The sequence below is a fragment of the Epinephelus lanceolatus genome, chromosome 24 (assembly GCF_041903045.1).
Source record: "Epinephelus lanceolatus isolate andai-2023 chromosome 24, ASM4190304v1, whole genome shotgun sequence".
NCBI lineage: Eukaryota > Metazoa > Chordata > Actinopteri > Perciformes > Serranidae > Epinephelus > Epinephelus lanceolatus.
In genome coordinates this window covers 6553313-6569225 of record NC_135757.1, presented here as the reverse complement: position 1 = coordinate 6569225, position 15913 = coordinate 6553313, and the positions used below count along the sequence as shown (strand labels likewise).

The following is a 15913-nucleotide window of genomic DNA, read 5'->3' as shown; positions in this document are numbered from 1 at the left end:
GTGTTCACTGGAGACGCGTGTGCGGATCCCTGTTAACCTTGAGTGAACTTTAAGTCATTTTAAGTATGTCCACACCATGTTTCTTTTCCTAAACCTAACCACAGTAACTTTACTTGCCTAAACCTAACCTCTGCAACTAACCTCTGAAACCATTCTATGTCAATAGTTTGTTGTTGTTTTATTTTTTAAGTGTCTAATAACTAGCAATGGCCAAATGAAGCTTCATGAACCAACAGTTGTATTTGCTGAACCCACTAGATGGCGCTCTTGGTGTAATGAAAAAGGCTCAAGGGATGGCAATGCAGTTTGGTTTCAACTAGCGATGGCCAAATGAAGTTTCATGAACCATTTTCTTTATTTTTTGGGTCCACTCTGTTCAACAAAGGGTTGAAACCAAACTGCATTGCCATCCCTTGAGCCCTTTTCATTACACCAAGAGTGCCATCTAGTGGGTTCAGCAATTACAACTGGTGCTTCATGAAGCTTCATTTGGACATCACTAGTTGAAACCAAACTGCGTTGCCATCCCTTCTTGAGCCTTTTTCATTACACCAAGAGTGCCATCTAGTGGGTTCAGCAAATACAACAGGTGGTTCATGAAGCTTCATTTGGCCATTGCTAGTTGAAACCAAACTGCGTTGCCATCCCTTGAGCCTTTTTCATTACACCAAGAGCGCCATCTAGTGGGTTCAGCAAATACAACTGGTGCTTCATGAAGCTTCATTTGGACATCACTAGTTGAAACCAAACTGTGTTGCCATCCCTTGAGTCCTTTTCATTACACCAAGAGTGCCATCTAGTGGGCCGTTTATATCTACATAGGAAGCAAGTACTCATCTACCATGATGTTTCTACAGTAGCCCAGAACAGACAAACTGATCACTGACTCCAGTTAGGGTCATTCACATTTTTGTTTTGGAAAAAAACAGACCGCAGCTCGACAGATAAATCGGCTCACTGTAAAAACCTCCTGAACATCGGACTCTTAAGGTATTAGAGAAAAAAGTGAGCACACATTAGCTAGTTCTAAGCTAGCGGCCCGTCTCCGACATGCCAAACAGCGTTGGAGAAACACTGATTCATAATGTGAAGCTGCTTTAATTAGTGTTGAAGGAATCTCTTGTGCTTCAGCCCTTCCAAAAATTGCAACAAACAGTTCAATAGGCCGATTTTGACTCTGATGAAGATGCAACAAAAAAGTCGTTTTTGCACCTTATTAAACATTTAAGTCAGTCATGTGATATGTGTCCCTCCCTCCTCTACTATGATTGTCAATAGCACAATTTTGCAGTATTGTATTGTGGTATCGTGGTTATCGCAACACTGCTAATTTAGGTGATGCTTCTTTTTGAATTTGCTCCTGGAGCTCTGTTGTTGTTCAGCCACCATAAAAACAAGAGCACCATCAGCTTGTGCATCAGCAAACATACCAAGATCATAAAAGCTCTGTCTCTCTGTATGTATAGTTTTTAAGTTAACATACACACACTCCACATTTGGCTAATGGCAGCAGGAGTAAAAGCTTGTTCACTGCTAACCAGGCCTTGTGGGAAATGTCTGCTGTGTGCTCAAAACATACTTTTCAAGTCGGCCTGGTTGAGTCACCACCACTGTGTCTTTGCGTGAGTATAAATAGCACTCTCTGAAACAAAATAAAATACACATAACTCCAGTGTTCCTGGTGTATTGTGGCCTACTTGATGATTGGCAGTCCAAGACGCTGTGCTACCAATATCTCAGGATGTGAAAACTGCCTCAGGTGTTGTTGCTCTATAAACAGCAAATATATTTTCTGTTCCAGTTTGTTCATTAGGGACAGAAAGATGTTATGTCAGTATTTGAATCATCCTTTTATTTGCCTTGAAATGTTTTCATAGTATGACAAGAGATGCAGCTTAGGATTTATGTGTTTGACGAGGCCTCTCTCAGTGATGGAACTTTTTATTAGCTGGGTATAAGGCAAACCACAAAAAACAGGACACTGCTGGCATCAGTTTGCAGGATAGACCACTCAGTAGATAGTCAGCTATATTGCATTACATTTAATAGCCAAATGCCTGCAAATGTAATTTTTGTCTTTAGATGACTTTCTTTTTCAACTCTTTAAAACCTGGCTTGGAAGCTGCGGTGCAAGTTTGTGTACATTGTCTCTCTACAAATACCCCACTAACATCTGGCTTTTGGGAATGGGAACATTTACAGTCAGCATTCACTCCCAGGTTAAATGACTCTGCAGTAGTCTCAGGTATACTGGCTCCAGCTCTGTTTGGCAGTGATGGAAATACAACAACCAGAGCATGCTAATTTAGCCCCTTTGCCAGCACGATGCAATGACAGGCCGCGACAAAGTAACATCCTTCTCTGTCCAAGCGGCGCTCAAACATCATTCCAAATTGTTGGCACTGAGTTTAAAGGAGAGACTGAACCAACACGTTCTCACTCACACCTTGTTACATATCGACGGTTGGTCATGGACATTCCACGCCGAGATATAATGTGCAAGGTAGTTTCATTGGTTGTTGACATTCTGGGACGCCGTGTCAACTTCGGCCTGTTACATACATTGTCTGTTCTCAAAATACACTTACTTGGGTTCGGCAACAAAAGCACATGGTTGGGTTTAAGACAAAAGAACAGGGTTTAGCTTTACATTCATGCAGGAAGCAAACACTGGCCTCCTGGGTGAAAGTCCATGGCTGTTGGATTCATATATCACCCCGTCCGCCCGCCCTACTTGAACTTACGCCCCCTTAACCTACGTTTTTGCCTGGCTGCCTTTCACCCCTAATGCTGACCGGCTGTTTATCATACCAATGTGAAAGGACAGCTTTTTTACTGACTGAACAAGAGAAAAAGAAGTAACCACCGTAACATTTTTTTACTGGCCTCCATGCTGCTTTCTACTGTTTACTAACCTATTTTCCAGCCAGTCTGTGTTGTCAAATGAGACACATTAGTAAAAAACAAACAAACAAAAAAGGTATACCTGTCTACTGGCAATGGGCAAGTAGTCTATTGGCTAATTTTAGCGTGTTAGCCTGTGTTTAAAAAAAAAGCCCTGTGTACATGTGCTTATTTTGGTGGAAAATGGGTTCCTTTCCTTAGCTCACCCTGTGAGGACATAACTGTCAATCAAACGGACACATGCCCCTTTAGAGGCTGAGAGAAAAGAAGGAGCATTTCTGATATTCCCCCAAAGACCTTTTTAATGTCCTCAAAAATGCTTTCCAATAAATTATTCCTGTCCATTTCCATGCTTCTGTCTGTCTGTGTTTACTAATACCAGCTCCATTCTCAGATCTGTTCCAGAAAGCCATCATCCAGAGTGGCACAGCACTGTCCAGCTGGGCGGTCAACTACCAGCCTGCCAAGTACACCCGGGCCCTGGCTGAGAAGGTGGGCTGCAACATGCTGGACACCATCGACTTGGTGGAGTGCCTGCAGAACAAGAACTACAAGGAGCTGATCGAGCAGTACATCACACCTGCAAAGTACCACATCGCCTTCGGGCCCGTGATTGATGGCGACGTCATCCCAGATGATCCCCAGATCCTAATGGAGCAAGGGGAGTTCCTCAACTATGACATCATGCTGGGGGTCAATCAGGGTGAGGGGTTTAAGTTCGTGGATGGCATTGTGGATAGTGAGGACGGGGTGTCTGCCAATGATTTTGACTTTGCTGTGTCGGACTTTGTGGACCATCTGTATGGCTACCCGGAGGGCAAGGACACTCTACGCGAGACCATCAAATTCATGTACACGGACTGGGCAGACAAGGAGAACCCAGAGACCCGGCGGAAGACCCTGGTGGCTCTGTTCACTGACCACCAGTGGGTGGCACCAGCAGTGGCCACAGCCGACCTCCACGCCCAGTATGGTTCACCCACCTACTTCTACGCTTTCTATCACCACTGTCAGAGCGACATGAAGCCCAGCTGGGCTGATTCAGCCCATGGTGATGAAGTGCCATATGTGTTTGGAATCCCCATGATCGGCCCCACAGATCTCTTCAACTGCAACTTCTCAAAGAATGACGTGATGCTGAGTGCTGTTGTCATGACCTACTGGACTAACTTTGCTAAAACAGGGTGAGTGCTCCCTTCTTTTATTCTTTCCTCTCTTTGGGTTTTCTTGCATTTTTTTAATGTTACAGCATCACTGATATGAGAATCTTTCTCTACTATATATGAGGTACATAACCCCTAGCATTCTGTCTGCATCTAAAATTGCACTCGTTCTGTCTAGAGTCTTCAATCAGTCTTACAGAGTCAAACACAAATGTACATTTCCTGGGATAGTGAAGGCATGACCCGCACTACTTTGCCTTACTCTGCCTCTGATTGGCTTACCCTGACATTCTTACCCCAACCCAAACCAATCCAACCAATAAAGGCAACGAGTTCCAGCCAGGCAGGGAGAGAGGGATAATGCCTTCACTATCCTCGGAAACACAAATTTGAGAGTCAAACACACACTGCTGGAATCAGTAAAACTTAGTCTCTACCCTATCCATTAAAGGTAAATATCCATAATCTGCTTAGAAACCATGTAAAGGAGTGCCTCACAACGATCATGTTTGGATCTTTCTTTAGCACCAAAAGTTGTCCAGTGATTGTTGTCAATACATGATGGATAAAAGACAGAGAATAGTGCTTAGTGTGTGTGACAGGCTTGACGCCACACGAATCTGCAGAGTTGTTGGCCAAGCCCTACACAAGCCAGAACCACGGCAGCAGTTTTGGGCCCAAGCCCAATTAAAAACTTGAATTTCCACTGCAAAAAAAATAATTATAATATTGAAGTATTTATTAAAAGCTTAAGTCAAACAAAGACTTTAAGTGTGGTGACAGACATTTGGGACATGGGGTATGTTCATAAATAGTCACCCCAAGCACCAGAGTGCACTCTAGCTCACTTGGGCCGTTCATAAATTCGGAAAGCGGTTGGAGTATGCCGTTCAGTTATTCAGAGCACCAGAACTGCTAGTACTGTAAATTCGGAACCAGCTGGTACATGCCATTTGGTTATTCAGAGCACCATACTGCAGTAAAAGTGAAAGTTGGTGCGAACCCAACCCGATTCAAGCTCAGGAGAATGTTGAGAAATTAGGGCCCGGGCTGAAACCAGCAGGTTGGGTCAGGCCCAGTTCAGTAAGGGCAAAGAATCAAAGCTCCTGTCCAAACAGGAACTGCTAGTAGTTTGTAGATTCGGGTCACAGTTGGACCATGCCATTTGGTTATTCAGAGCACCACACTGCAGTGACTGTGAAACCTGGTGCGAACCCAACCCGATTCAAGCTCAGGAGAATGTTGAGAAATTAGGGCCCGGGTTGAAATCAGCAGGTTGGGTCAGGCCCAGTCCAGTAAGGGCAAAGAATCAAAGCTCTTGTCCAAACAGGAACTGGTAGTAGTTTGTAAATTTGGAACCAACTGGAACATGCCATTCGGTAACTCAGAGCACCGCACTGTAGTGAATGTGAGATTTGGTGCAAACCCAACATGATTCAAGCCCAGGAGAATGTTGAGAAATTATGTCCTGACCAAAACCGAGCAGGTTAATTCAGGCTCAGTCAGGTAACGGTAAAGAATAAAAACTCTAGTCCAAACAGGAACTGCTAGTAGCTAATGCACCATAACTTTACACAGTCTGCTTAAAATATAAAATGGGAAAAAAAGAGGCCCCAAGTATAGCAAACAGTTGACTGAATGGCTGAATCTGAACATCTTCCCACTGGGCTTCTGGCATGCTCCCTCACTAACTTTGATCATATGCACAATGAGAATGACCTTTAACACCTATGGAGAATAACAATCTGACACACCAAAGATAGATTTGAAGTTTGGTATCAGCAGAAAGTTTTGTTATGATTAGTGTATTAATGATTAAGACAAAGGGATCAAGTGGAGGTTAATAAAACAAGTCAAATCCTCCCCTGGTGCTGCAGCAATGCTGGATTTGATGAAAGGATTTGCTCACTGTTTATATTTGGATCACGTTTTTGTTTCACACACCTTGAGATTAGGTATCAGGGTGTTTGCAGCCCAGTCATACTGAAAATTCACTTGGAGTTGAATAAATAAAGTCTTGATCAGCTTCATACGCTATAGCGTTCATTCCTCTGCTCTCTGTTTGGCTCCTATCCAGTTGATGCCTGATCAGGGGGGATTGGCTGCCTTAGAGACATTTTGGGAAGGCTCTTTTATTGTGCATTTTTTGAGTATGCTTCCAATAAAACAGTGAGTGAAAGTAGCCATCATTCAACTCATCTCCCCCGGTCCTTGCAATGGCTCCTGCCATGCATCATGGCAAATTGATTCTTTGAAACTTTACCTGATGTCTGTGCCAAAGAAACTGGCCATTTGGATGTACGCACAATAGCATGGAGTGTGGCTGTGTGGGCTGGGAATGGGTGTCTTGCTGTTACTATTCTCTCTGTCAAGCATGTGGGGGCTTGATTTGCAGATAAAGAACTGGAATATTTCTAAGACTTATATGTTGATTTGAAAGCATATGCCAAACTCAAAAATTGATGGGATTATTATTATTATAATATAGTCCTGAGCCATGGCAAGGAAGGACGAGGAAAGTGCACAGCTTTTGTGGCCCCACATTTGATGCCAGGGATAGTTCAATGATTACCAGTAATTAGCTCACATTATTTTGTAGTTTTTATTTGTTAAGGGAAAATGTAAACGTATTTTTTGTTAAGTTTTCTCTCAAGTTTTCCAAAACACCACCCCTGAAGTGGCAGGGAATGTAGTGCTGAGAAGTTTGTGTGTTATGTCACTTTGGCATACCTGGGTTTCAATGGTGCGTTCTCATCCCAAATTGTCATGTATCAGTGCTTCGTTAGCACACTATTATTTCTACATATTATGTTCTAGGTTGATGTTGTTGATGTTCTAGGAGCCGTGACAATTTACGCATGTTAAATGCATTATTTTTTTTCAAAATACACTTCCATTTTCACAGGAAATGTACAGCTTCTGCTTGTTAGATGCATACCGTCGGTAAAACGACTCGTTTTTAGGTTTATTTTCCTGTGCAACAAAAAAAAAACAACCATTATGTGTTGGCTCAATATTCAAACAGGACGTGAACATGAAGCCAAAAGAGCAAGTGCATTAGAGATTTACATCAGCTGAGTGCAGCTAAGTGTGGCTGAGTAGCTAAGTTCTGACAACCAAATGGCTGACTTCCGGTTTCGTGCTCTGCTGACTTGAATTAGGACAACTTGATTTAATAATATGGCTCTTTTAGACTTTTGAAATGTTATTACACCAAATGGATCAAATTGTGATGGTGAGACGAGTCATTTTAAGGGGGTTGTGATGCTCAAATAAAAATTATCAACTGATTAACAGACATCTCTTTCCAAATGACTGCTAATAGGAAAAAGTCTTTTTTGGTCCAATGGCATTACACGACAGAATTTTGGCCACTATGTAAAATTGGCTTCAAAGCCTGGCACTGTTCCTGGGGCTTAAAGTAACACATATATAGCGAGTAATATAAGGAATATGGTGTTAGTATTCCATCTTGCCATTCTTTATAAACCTACAATCGTGAAATGAGGAAACACAGTTCTGTCATTTTTAAGCCGTCATCAGAGGTAGTAACAGTGCTGAATCAGTGTCTGTGTAAGAGGGACAGCTGGCAGGACGGAACCATTGGAGGGATGGCTGTTAAGCTTTGATGACGTGTTACGTGTGCGACCGACTGCAGGAAATTTAAAAAGTAGTTTATAGCAGTTAGCGGCTAACTCAAAGAAGAAGAACAGCAGCTGAAAATGTCTGCAAATTGGGAAAACAATGAGGTTCAGGAGCGTCTTACCCTCCGAGAAGAGGACGAGCCCTGCTGACGGGTATGTTATATGTCACACTAGAGGCCTATGCTGTTGTGTTACATGTCACTGGCTAATTTTTGACTGCAGTCCTTTGGCAAGATGTATGGAAACCTGTAAGATGATCAAAGCCACAGAACAAAGCCAGCAGGACACCATGAGGACAGCAATGCAAACAAGAATTCTCAAGACAGAACACAAGCTATGCAAAGCAAGACAACACTGCAGAACATTAGTACAATGACACAGCAACGACAAACAGCACTTTAGCACAAACACCCATGCAGGCAACAGGAAGCACCAACAAACAGCTACGCTTAAATACAGACAGGCCGAGCAGCTAAAGGCAGTAAACACTGATAAAATACAACAGTCAGTACGTTGTTAAAACAGTGAATAAATAATAAATGAACACTGATCAGAATTGATCGAGTCGTCGACGTTCAAAGTGAGGCTGTTTAAAAATAGAACACAGGCTGGTTGTAGTCCCGCCTTGTGCCCATCATACATAATAAAGCTGCTAGTTAGCGAGCCTACAAGGCAACAGTGCGCATGGACAAGAGATTTATCCCTCTGCTGTGGCAGTAAACACAACAAATGGGCCTGCCAATAACTGTGCTATATTTAGAGCTTAACTGGATATTTGGGGCTCATGAACAGTAGCATTAACCACAGTAAACAGCATGGCCAGATTATGTACTGTCACACACACAAACACACACACCAGGAGAGCCGGGCTGTAGTTAAGCTACAACACAGGTACCCACGCAGTGACTCTCTCAGAGGGCCATAAATTTGCCTCTCATGACTGTCACAGCACCCACAGACTCAGAGACACAGAGATCGTGACAGAAGCTGCTCATGGCTGGTTCCCTGTGGCTGCTAGCACTGTAGTAAGCACAGCATTATCAATGCTACACTCAAAGGGTTAGGGTCAGATTGCAGAGAGAGTACACAAAGGAAAAACACCAGATATTTCCCAAAAAAATCACGTGTTATTCAGCTTGTTCTCAACCTTTCGTGGTGTTATGGCAGCACTATGATATGTCAGTGGACAGCCTCAGTTTGAAACAGTGCTGGTAACGACGTAGTATAAGGAGTTAGAAAGTCTGTATTGGGCAGGCAGGAGCGGTGGTGGTTGGATCCAGCAAACCCCGGACTTTCACCTGGGAGCCAGCTGTTCACTTCCCACATGAATGTAGAGCCAAACCACGACGTTCTAAATCTAACCATGGGCTTTTGTTGACTTCCCAACATTGGCTGACACGTGCTTTTGTTGCTGAAATCTAACCACGTGCTTTTGTTGGCATCCTGGCATTGGTTGCCACCTGCAGTAGTTGCCTAAACCTAGCCACGAGCTTTTGTTGACATCCTGCCGTTGGTTGCCACATGCATTTGTTCCCTAAACATAACCATGTGCTTTTGTTGACATCCTGGTGTTGGTTGCAACATGGATTTGTTGTCGAAATGTAACTGTGTGTTTTTTGTTGCCGAAACGTAACCACATGCTTTTGTTGACATCCTGGCATTGGTTGCCACATGCATTTGTTCCTTAAACATAACCATGTGCTTTTGTTGACACCCTGGTAATGGTTGCCACATGCATTTGTTGCTTAAATCTAACCACATGCTTTTGTTGACATCCTGGCATTGGTTGCCACATGCATTAGTTGCCTAAACCTAACCACATGCTTTTGTTGACATCCTGGCATTGGTTGCCACCTGCATTAGTTGCCTAAACATAACCATGTGCTTTTGTTGACATCCTGGCATTGGTTGCCACCTGCATTAGTTGCCTAAACATAACCATGTGCTTTTATTGACATCCTGGCGTTGGTTGCCGCATGGATTTGTTGTCTAAACCTAACCATGTGCTTTTGTTGACATCCTGGCGTTGGTTGCTGCATGGATTTGTTGTCTAAACATAACCATGTGCTTTTGTTGACATCCTGGCGTTGGTTGCCGCATGGATTTGTTGTCTAAACCTAATCATGTGATATTGTTGACACCCTGGCAATGGTTGCCACATTCATCTGTTGCCTTAACCTAACCATGTGCGTTTGTTGACATCCTGGCATTGGTTGCAACATGCATTTATTGCCTAAACCTAACCATGAGCTTTCGTTGACATCCCAGCGTTGGTTGTGGCATCTGTGAACCTAGATACCTAGTGTGAAGATGTAGATGTGTGTTTATCTTGCAAAACTGTCCCTCACCCAGAGTAATTAAAGACAGTTCATGTTTTATTTCCTCAGTTTTTTGTTACTGTAACATCCCAAATTTCATCTGGAGTGCCATCAAAAAAAAGCCTTAAATCTAATTTGCCTTAAGCTGCAGGAACCCTGTGGCAGGGGACGTCTTATCAAGAGTAAAAATGTTGCACTTTTGGTCAGAGAAATAAGCAATTTGAGGATTTTGCTTTAGGCTTTGGAGACTTGCTTTGACTGTTGAATGTGTCTTTTCAAAGACTGAACTATTGCTCAGTAAATTACAGAAATAATAGATAGATGTATTCTAGTAGTCTATAGTAGCTGATTTATTCACAGACATCTACGCTGCACTGGTGGCAGACAGTACACGGTAATACTGAATTCATTACAGCTCATGCAAGTACATGAAAGCATCTGTTCCAGCGCTCCGGTGACACGTATTGCGACTGTGAATTTCCTATTTTCGTGCACCTGTCAGACTGAGAGGAGCACAAATTTAGTATCTCAACCTATGGCAAGAGTCACAATTATTATCTACATATTGGATGCTTGATGAAGACATATGCAAGCAAAACATGTATTTTGCAGTTCAGTGAGCACGGAAGGCCCTGAGTGTTGGCTTTATTTATTAATTTATGCATTTATTTTTTTGAGCAAATTCAGTGGCGGAGTAGTGGCATATTGTTCCAGCATATGTTAAGACGACGGGCCCACCACATGCTAGCAGTGCCTTATGTATAGTTCCATATGTAGCCACCAGTTGGAGGGCAGACCTTGCATTATGGCAGAGTCCAGACTTTTAATGAGAAGCACATTAGGGGAGAGGCACAGGTGGAGCTGTGTACATCATGGACAAATGTGTTTGCCCCACCTTTAACAGATGCCTCATCGATATCACCTTGGCAACACCTCTCTGTCAGACTATTACAATGGTAATGTGAGTGATGATGGTGTCTCAGTTTGTCATTTATGTTGTTTGTGCAGTGTATCCATGTGATACCAAGACTTATGAATTGTGTTTTTGCTTTCGCCCTGAGGATGAAGCTTTGGATGTTACATAAGTGATAACAAAGTGTTCTTTTATGCTGTAACAGTTTATTTCTGCACCTACGATTCTGGCACACCTTCATTTAGTTAAAAGGAGTCAGTTATCTAAGATGATTGCAACAAGAAGTACAAGAAACTCACTTATTTGCTTCTCAAAATTTGGATAACCACCAGATGGCTTTAACAATTTAAACTAGTTGAAGTTTTGAAAGAAGAAACAACACTGTTGCTCAGTTCTTGGAGAAGAAGGCTGGAGTCTGATATGTACTGCTGTGGATGGCAGCCAGCAACAAAACGTATTTTAGCCACTTAAAAAATGTCCCACTCAACAAAATCTATATCAGTTTAAGTGTATGCCATAATACAAATATTTTAACTGCTTTTCTTAATGTGAAACAGTGATTTTCAATGGGAAACTGTAGTCATTATATTGCTCTCTTCAAAGCCAGACTCCATTGAGAAAAACAATAATTTTAGCTCACTGAACACCGGAGCTGCTGGTCTACGACTGCCTCGAACAGTTATTTTGTTTGTGTTATTGTGTGACTGGTGTTTCTTTCGCACGTCTACATTGAAATCAATGAATTTGAAGGCGCAAAAAACCTTGCAAGTGTAGTGCCCCTTAGGCGATGTTTACACAAAAACGATCCGTCGAAAATGGAATTGTTTATCATTTTTGTTTTAAAAAAGTTCCTTGTTCAGATGACAACAATTTGATAACAATTGCTTTGAACACGGATCCGCAAAAAGGACCAAAAACTAGTGATGTCCAAATGAAGCTTCATGAAGCACCAGTTGTATTTGCTGAACCCACTAGATGGCGCTCTTGGTGTAATGAAAAAGGCTCAAGGGATGGCAACGCAGTTTGGTTTCAACTCTGTTGAACAAAGAGTGCCAGAGTGGATCCAAAAAATAAAGATTCATGAAGCTTCATTTGGCCATTGCTAGTTGAAACCAAACTGCATTGTCATCCCTTGAGCCTTTTTCATTACACCAAGAGTGCCATCTAGTGGGTTGATCAGCTGAATCGTCAGACCTAAAAAATGACACCTAGAGACAGTGAGTGAGCATGCGTGCAAGGAGTGAATGGCAGGGTGGAAAGAAAACTGACAGCCTGAGCATGAAAAGTATTGTCTTCCTGATTGAATTTTTGCTAGAGCTTCACTACGGAAACAGTACATTTACTCACCAGGGGCCTAAGAACCCTTTAAGGTACCCAGGGACTGCCCTGCATTCAACCATAGGAAGGAATCAGGAACTTAATTTTGTACTCAAAGGTGACTTTTAGTTTCAGATTTGGCTCCTGAGTTCAGTTCTTGGAATAGTTCCTGTAATTATTTGGTCCAAATGGCCATAAAAGGGCAAAATGTCTAAAGTCACTGCACAGCTTTGGCTGATGTCTCTCTGAGTAGCCAGTAAAGGAATGCGGAGCATTATGCATCAGTGGGCTGGTGATTGGATCTATATTGGCTGGCCATTAGGCTGGTCATTACGGCCAGCTGACACACTGACATATTTGCAGAGATGCTGGAATATAGACGGAGGCTGAGCAAAGTGATTTAGTTACCATTAAACCTCAATTAAATATCTGATGATTGCCTTCAGAAAAAAATATCTATTTGCTAGGATTTAAATCAATGAAACAAACTAACAAATTTCATTTTGTAAAAATAAAAGCATCTGGGTGTGTAATTGCTTTATTTTAATGAATAAACAAGGGCCTGTCGCACAATCAGAATAGCACAAAAGATACAATCAAGTGATTTGAACACATTTGAAATGGCAAAATAAAAAGTCTCACAAAGAGGCACAGGCAGTGTGTGTGGATGTCTGCTGTGTTTGCAGATTGACTTTCCTCCCTGCCCTCCTTTGTTCGGCACAATCAGAGCAACAACCTAAAACTGGGATTACTTTGTTGCAGAACTCTTGGGTCAGCTTTGTCTCCCAAAAGACCTCGGTTGCTTGGACAAGCTCCTGGTTTGCGCCCAGTTAAGATCCTGTCAAAGCCACAACCCCAACCAAACACACTCTATAGGGTTCAGCTGTGATGAGTCTTTACTCAGCTGATTCCTCTGACTCTGTGCATTGTTGGACTCCGAGACGAATGGCTTGGCTCAGAATGTTGCCTCATATATGATTCTGTTGTTTCAGCCTGACATGAAATCCCTCTCACACATGAAGCTGGGAGGGAAGTTTGAGATGAGCAGGAAAAGAAACAAGGTGAATGACTCAAAGTTCACACGGTTCTGAAAATGTCCCGGGGAAACTCACGGGGAAAGTTTGCATATTTGTGATCCATCCATCACCCCAACTTGCCTCCTGACACAAAGGACTGCTTCCGTGTTCCTAGTGATGGCCAAATGAAGCTTCATGAACCACCAGTTGTATTTGCTGAACCCACTAGATGGCGCTCTCGGGTCCACTCTGGCACTCAACAAAGAGTTGAAACCAAACTGCATTGCCATCCCTTGGGCCTTTTTCATTACAACAAGAGTGCCATCTAGTGGGTTCAGCAAATACAACTGGTGGTTCATGAAGCTTCATTTGGACATCACTAGTGTTTACTGCTATCAGCGCATTGATCACGTGATCACAGCCTTTCGAATTACATTTGATTTGTACGAATTTGTGTGCATTACTTTTACAAGTTCGTGCAATCAAGTTCTTAGTCAAGACTCAGAAGTCTCAAGTTATGTCCCAGGTCCTGAACTTAGAGTTTCGAGTCCTTCATTCACCATGCAATGCCATTTTAACAACATAGTAACAATATATCCAACTACAAAAATCATCCGTGCTTTTTAAAATGTGTACTTGTTTTTAAAAACAAGTTTGTTGGAAGGTGATGTGTGTCCGGTTGTAATTTTCCGACCTGCACGTTTTACATGTACTGCAATTCATTCTCGTGGGTTTCCTCCAGGTACTCCAGCTTCCTCCCACAGTCCAAAGACATGCAGGTTAATTGGTGACTCTAAATTCCCCGTAGGTGTGAATTTGAGCGTGAATGGTTGTTTGTCTCTATGTGTCAGCCCAGTGATAGTGTGGTGACCTGTCCAGGGTGAACCCTGCCTCTCGCCCAGTGTCAGCTGGGCTTCAAGAGGATAAGTGGTTACGGAAAACGAACATTAGTTGATCCAGGAAGGGAACTGATTTGTGACACACTCTCAAAATAAATGTTTAAATCTTTGTGCTTAGGGGAAGGTATCAAGTACTCTCGTGTCAAACGTTGAAGTCTGAGTGAAGTCTCGAGACTCCAAGACAAGTTTTAAGTCTTTTTTGATTCCGTCAAGTCAAGTATGAGGTCATCAAATCTGTGACTTGGGCCTGACTCCAGTCCAAGTCATGTGACTCAAATCCACACCACTAAAACAACATATTTAACCATTTAATACCGAGAGGAAATTATACTCTTTCCATCAATCTGTTTGCAAATTTCCTTATTTTTGGGAGTTGCATTTTTGGGGCAAAAGTGTCAGCACATCAACAGCACATTTAAAATTTAAGAATTTTTAGTCTGCCTACTGACTTTTTTTTTTCCAATATAATGTACTTCATTATATAACTTTTCCAATTTGAGCACACTACAGACTCGAAATCTGCACAGAAACAGTTTGTAGTGAGGATTTTGGGCCACAGCTAAATGGTACATTAGCAACATTAGCATACACACACCTCATACAACACTGTAACATCTCTGTTAATATGACCTCATAGGTCATTTGTACAAGCATCATATTATGACGCATACTTGTGTTATTGTTAGGTGTGACGTCTAGTGGCTGTGCTAATTATAACGAAGCCAAAGGATAAATTCAGGCGGTGGGTGGGTCAAAAAAATGAGGACTTTCACCCACGAGACCGCTGTTCATGTCCCATGTGAAACCAAAAGTCAGCATTTACTTATTTTAACTGAGGAGCATAGAAGCACAAGTGATGGAACTTTGTTGCTTGTTTGAAAGGGTGCCATTTTAGACTGAAAACACCAATGGGACAACAGCATAGACCCGACAGAGACGCCATTAAAATGAATATTATTGAGTTGTTTGGAAAAATGGTTGTCCACAGAACACTAGGCTCTCCTCAGGGGGCTGCAGGAAGTTCCTGCAAAAGGACAAGATTAATTTTACTGATAGTCTTTTAGTGCAGTGACTTCCAAGAAATCGATCTTCCTGGAGGGGATTCTTTCAGACAGAATCTTAATAAAACATCTCTTGTTAACTTTTTGCTTGCAGGGCTTTTGTTGTGTGGTTGTAAAGCTCAGCACTTGTGTGTCTCTCCTCTGAGCAGGGCGGTGAAACACCACGTGCCGTAGAGGGCAGCAAAACGCAACTCTCACACTGAGCTGAATGAAACGAGGGCTCAAAACATCAGTTAATACCTTGTATAAAGAGTCTCATACAGCATTTCTGCTGTCACTTTCAGTGTGAGATGTTTCACCGTGAGCAGGGCTTAGCCACCGATCTTACATAGAGTTCAGCAGAGTGGAGGACTCCTACTGTTCTCGACTAAACCCGTCCGTTTGACAGCTAAATCTTTGGTTGTTATGGCAGTGAACCTCTACAAACAGGATGAACGTGCAGAGCATGATGGAGACGAACAAAGATTTTTGGCTCCAGAGCTCTGGTTTTCCCACATCTCTCACTGAACATGCAGCAGACTGCAGGGTAACAAAGGAGCTGCACAGGTGCAGCTGATTCCACTGATTGCAGCAGCAGAGCAGAGGAGACACTCAACCTATCCCCCTCCTTCTCACACTCCACACTGATCTCTTACCTGGCTTTTCCACAATGCAAATGACTTCAGTACATGCACAGAT

At 42.6% G+C, this 15913-nt stretch overlaps 1 protein-coding gene across 2 annotated transcripts in view; it reads left to right on the top strand.

The window, feature by feature from the left end:
- The window catches only part of nlgn4xa (neuroligin 4 X-linked a), a 151296-nt gene that overhangs the window by 130422 nt on the left and 4961 nt on the right, over positions 1 to 15913 (top strand). For both annotated transcript variants that reach the window (XM_033616120.2, XM_033616121.2), the window contains one exon: positions 3299 to 4088. In XM_033616120.2, the coding sequence (XP_033472011.1) occupies positions 3299 to 4088 (790 nt within the window). The remainder of the gene's footprint in view (positions 1 to 3298; positions 4089 to 15913) is intronic.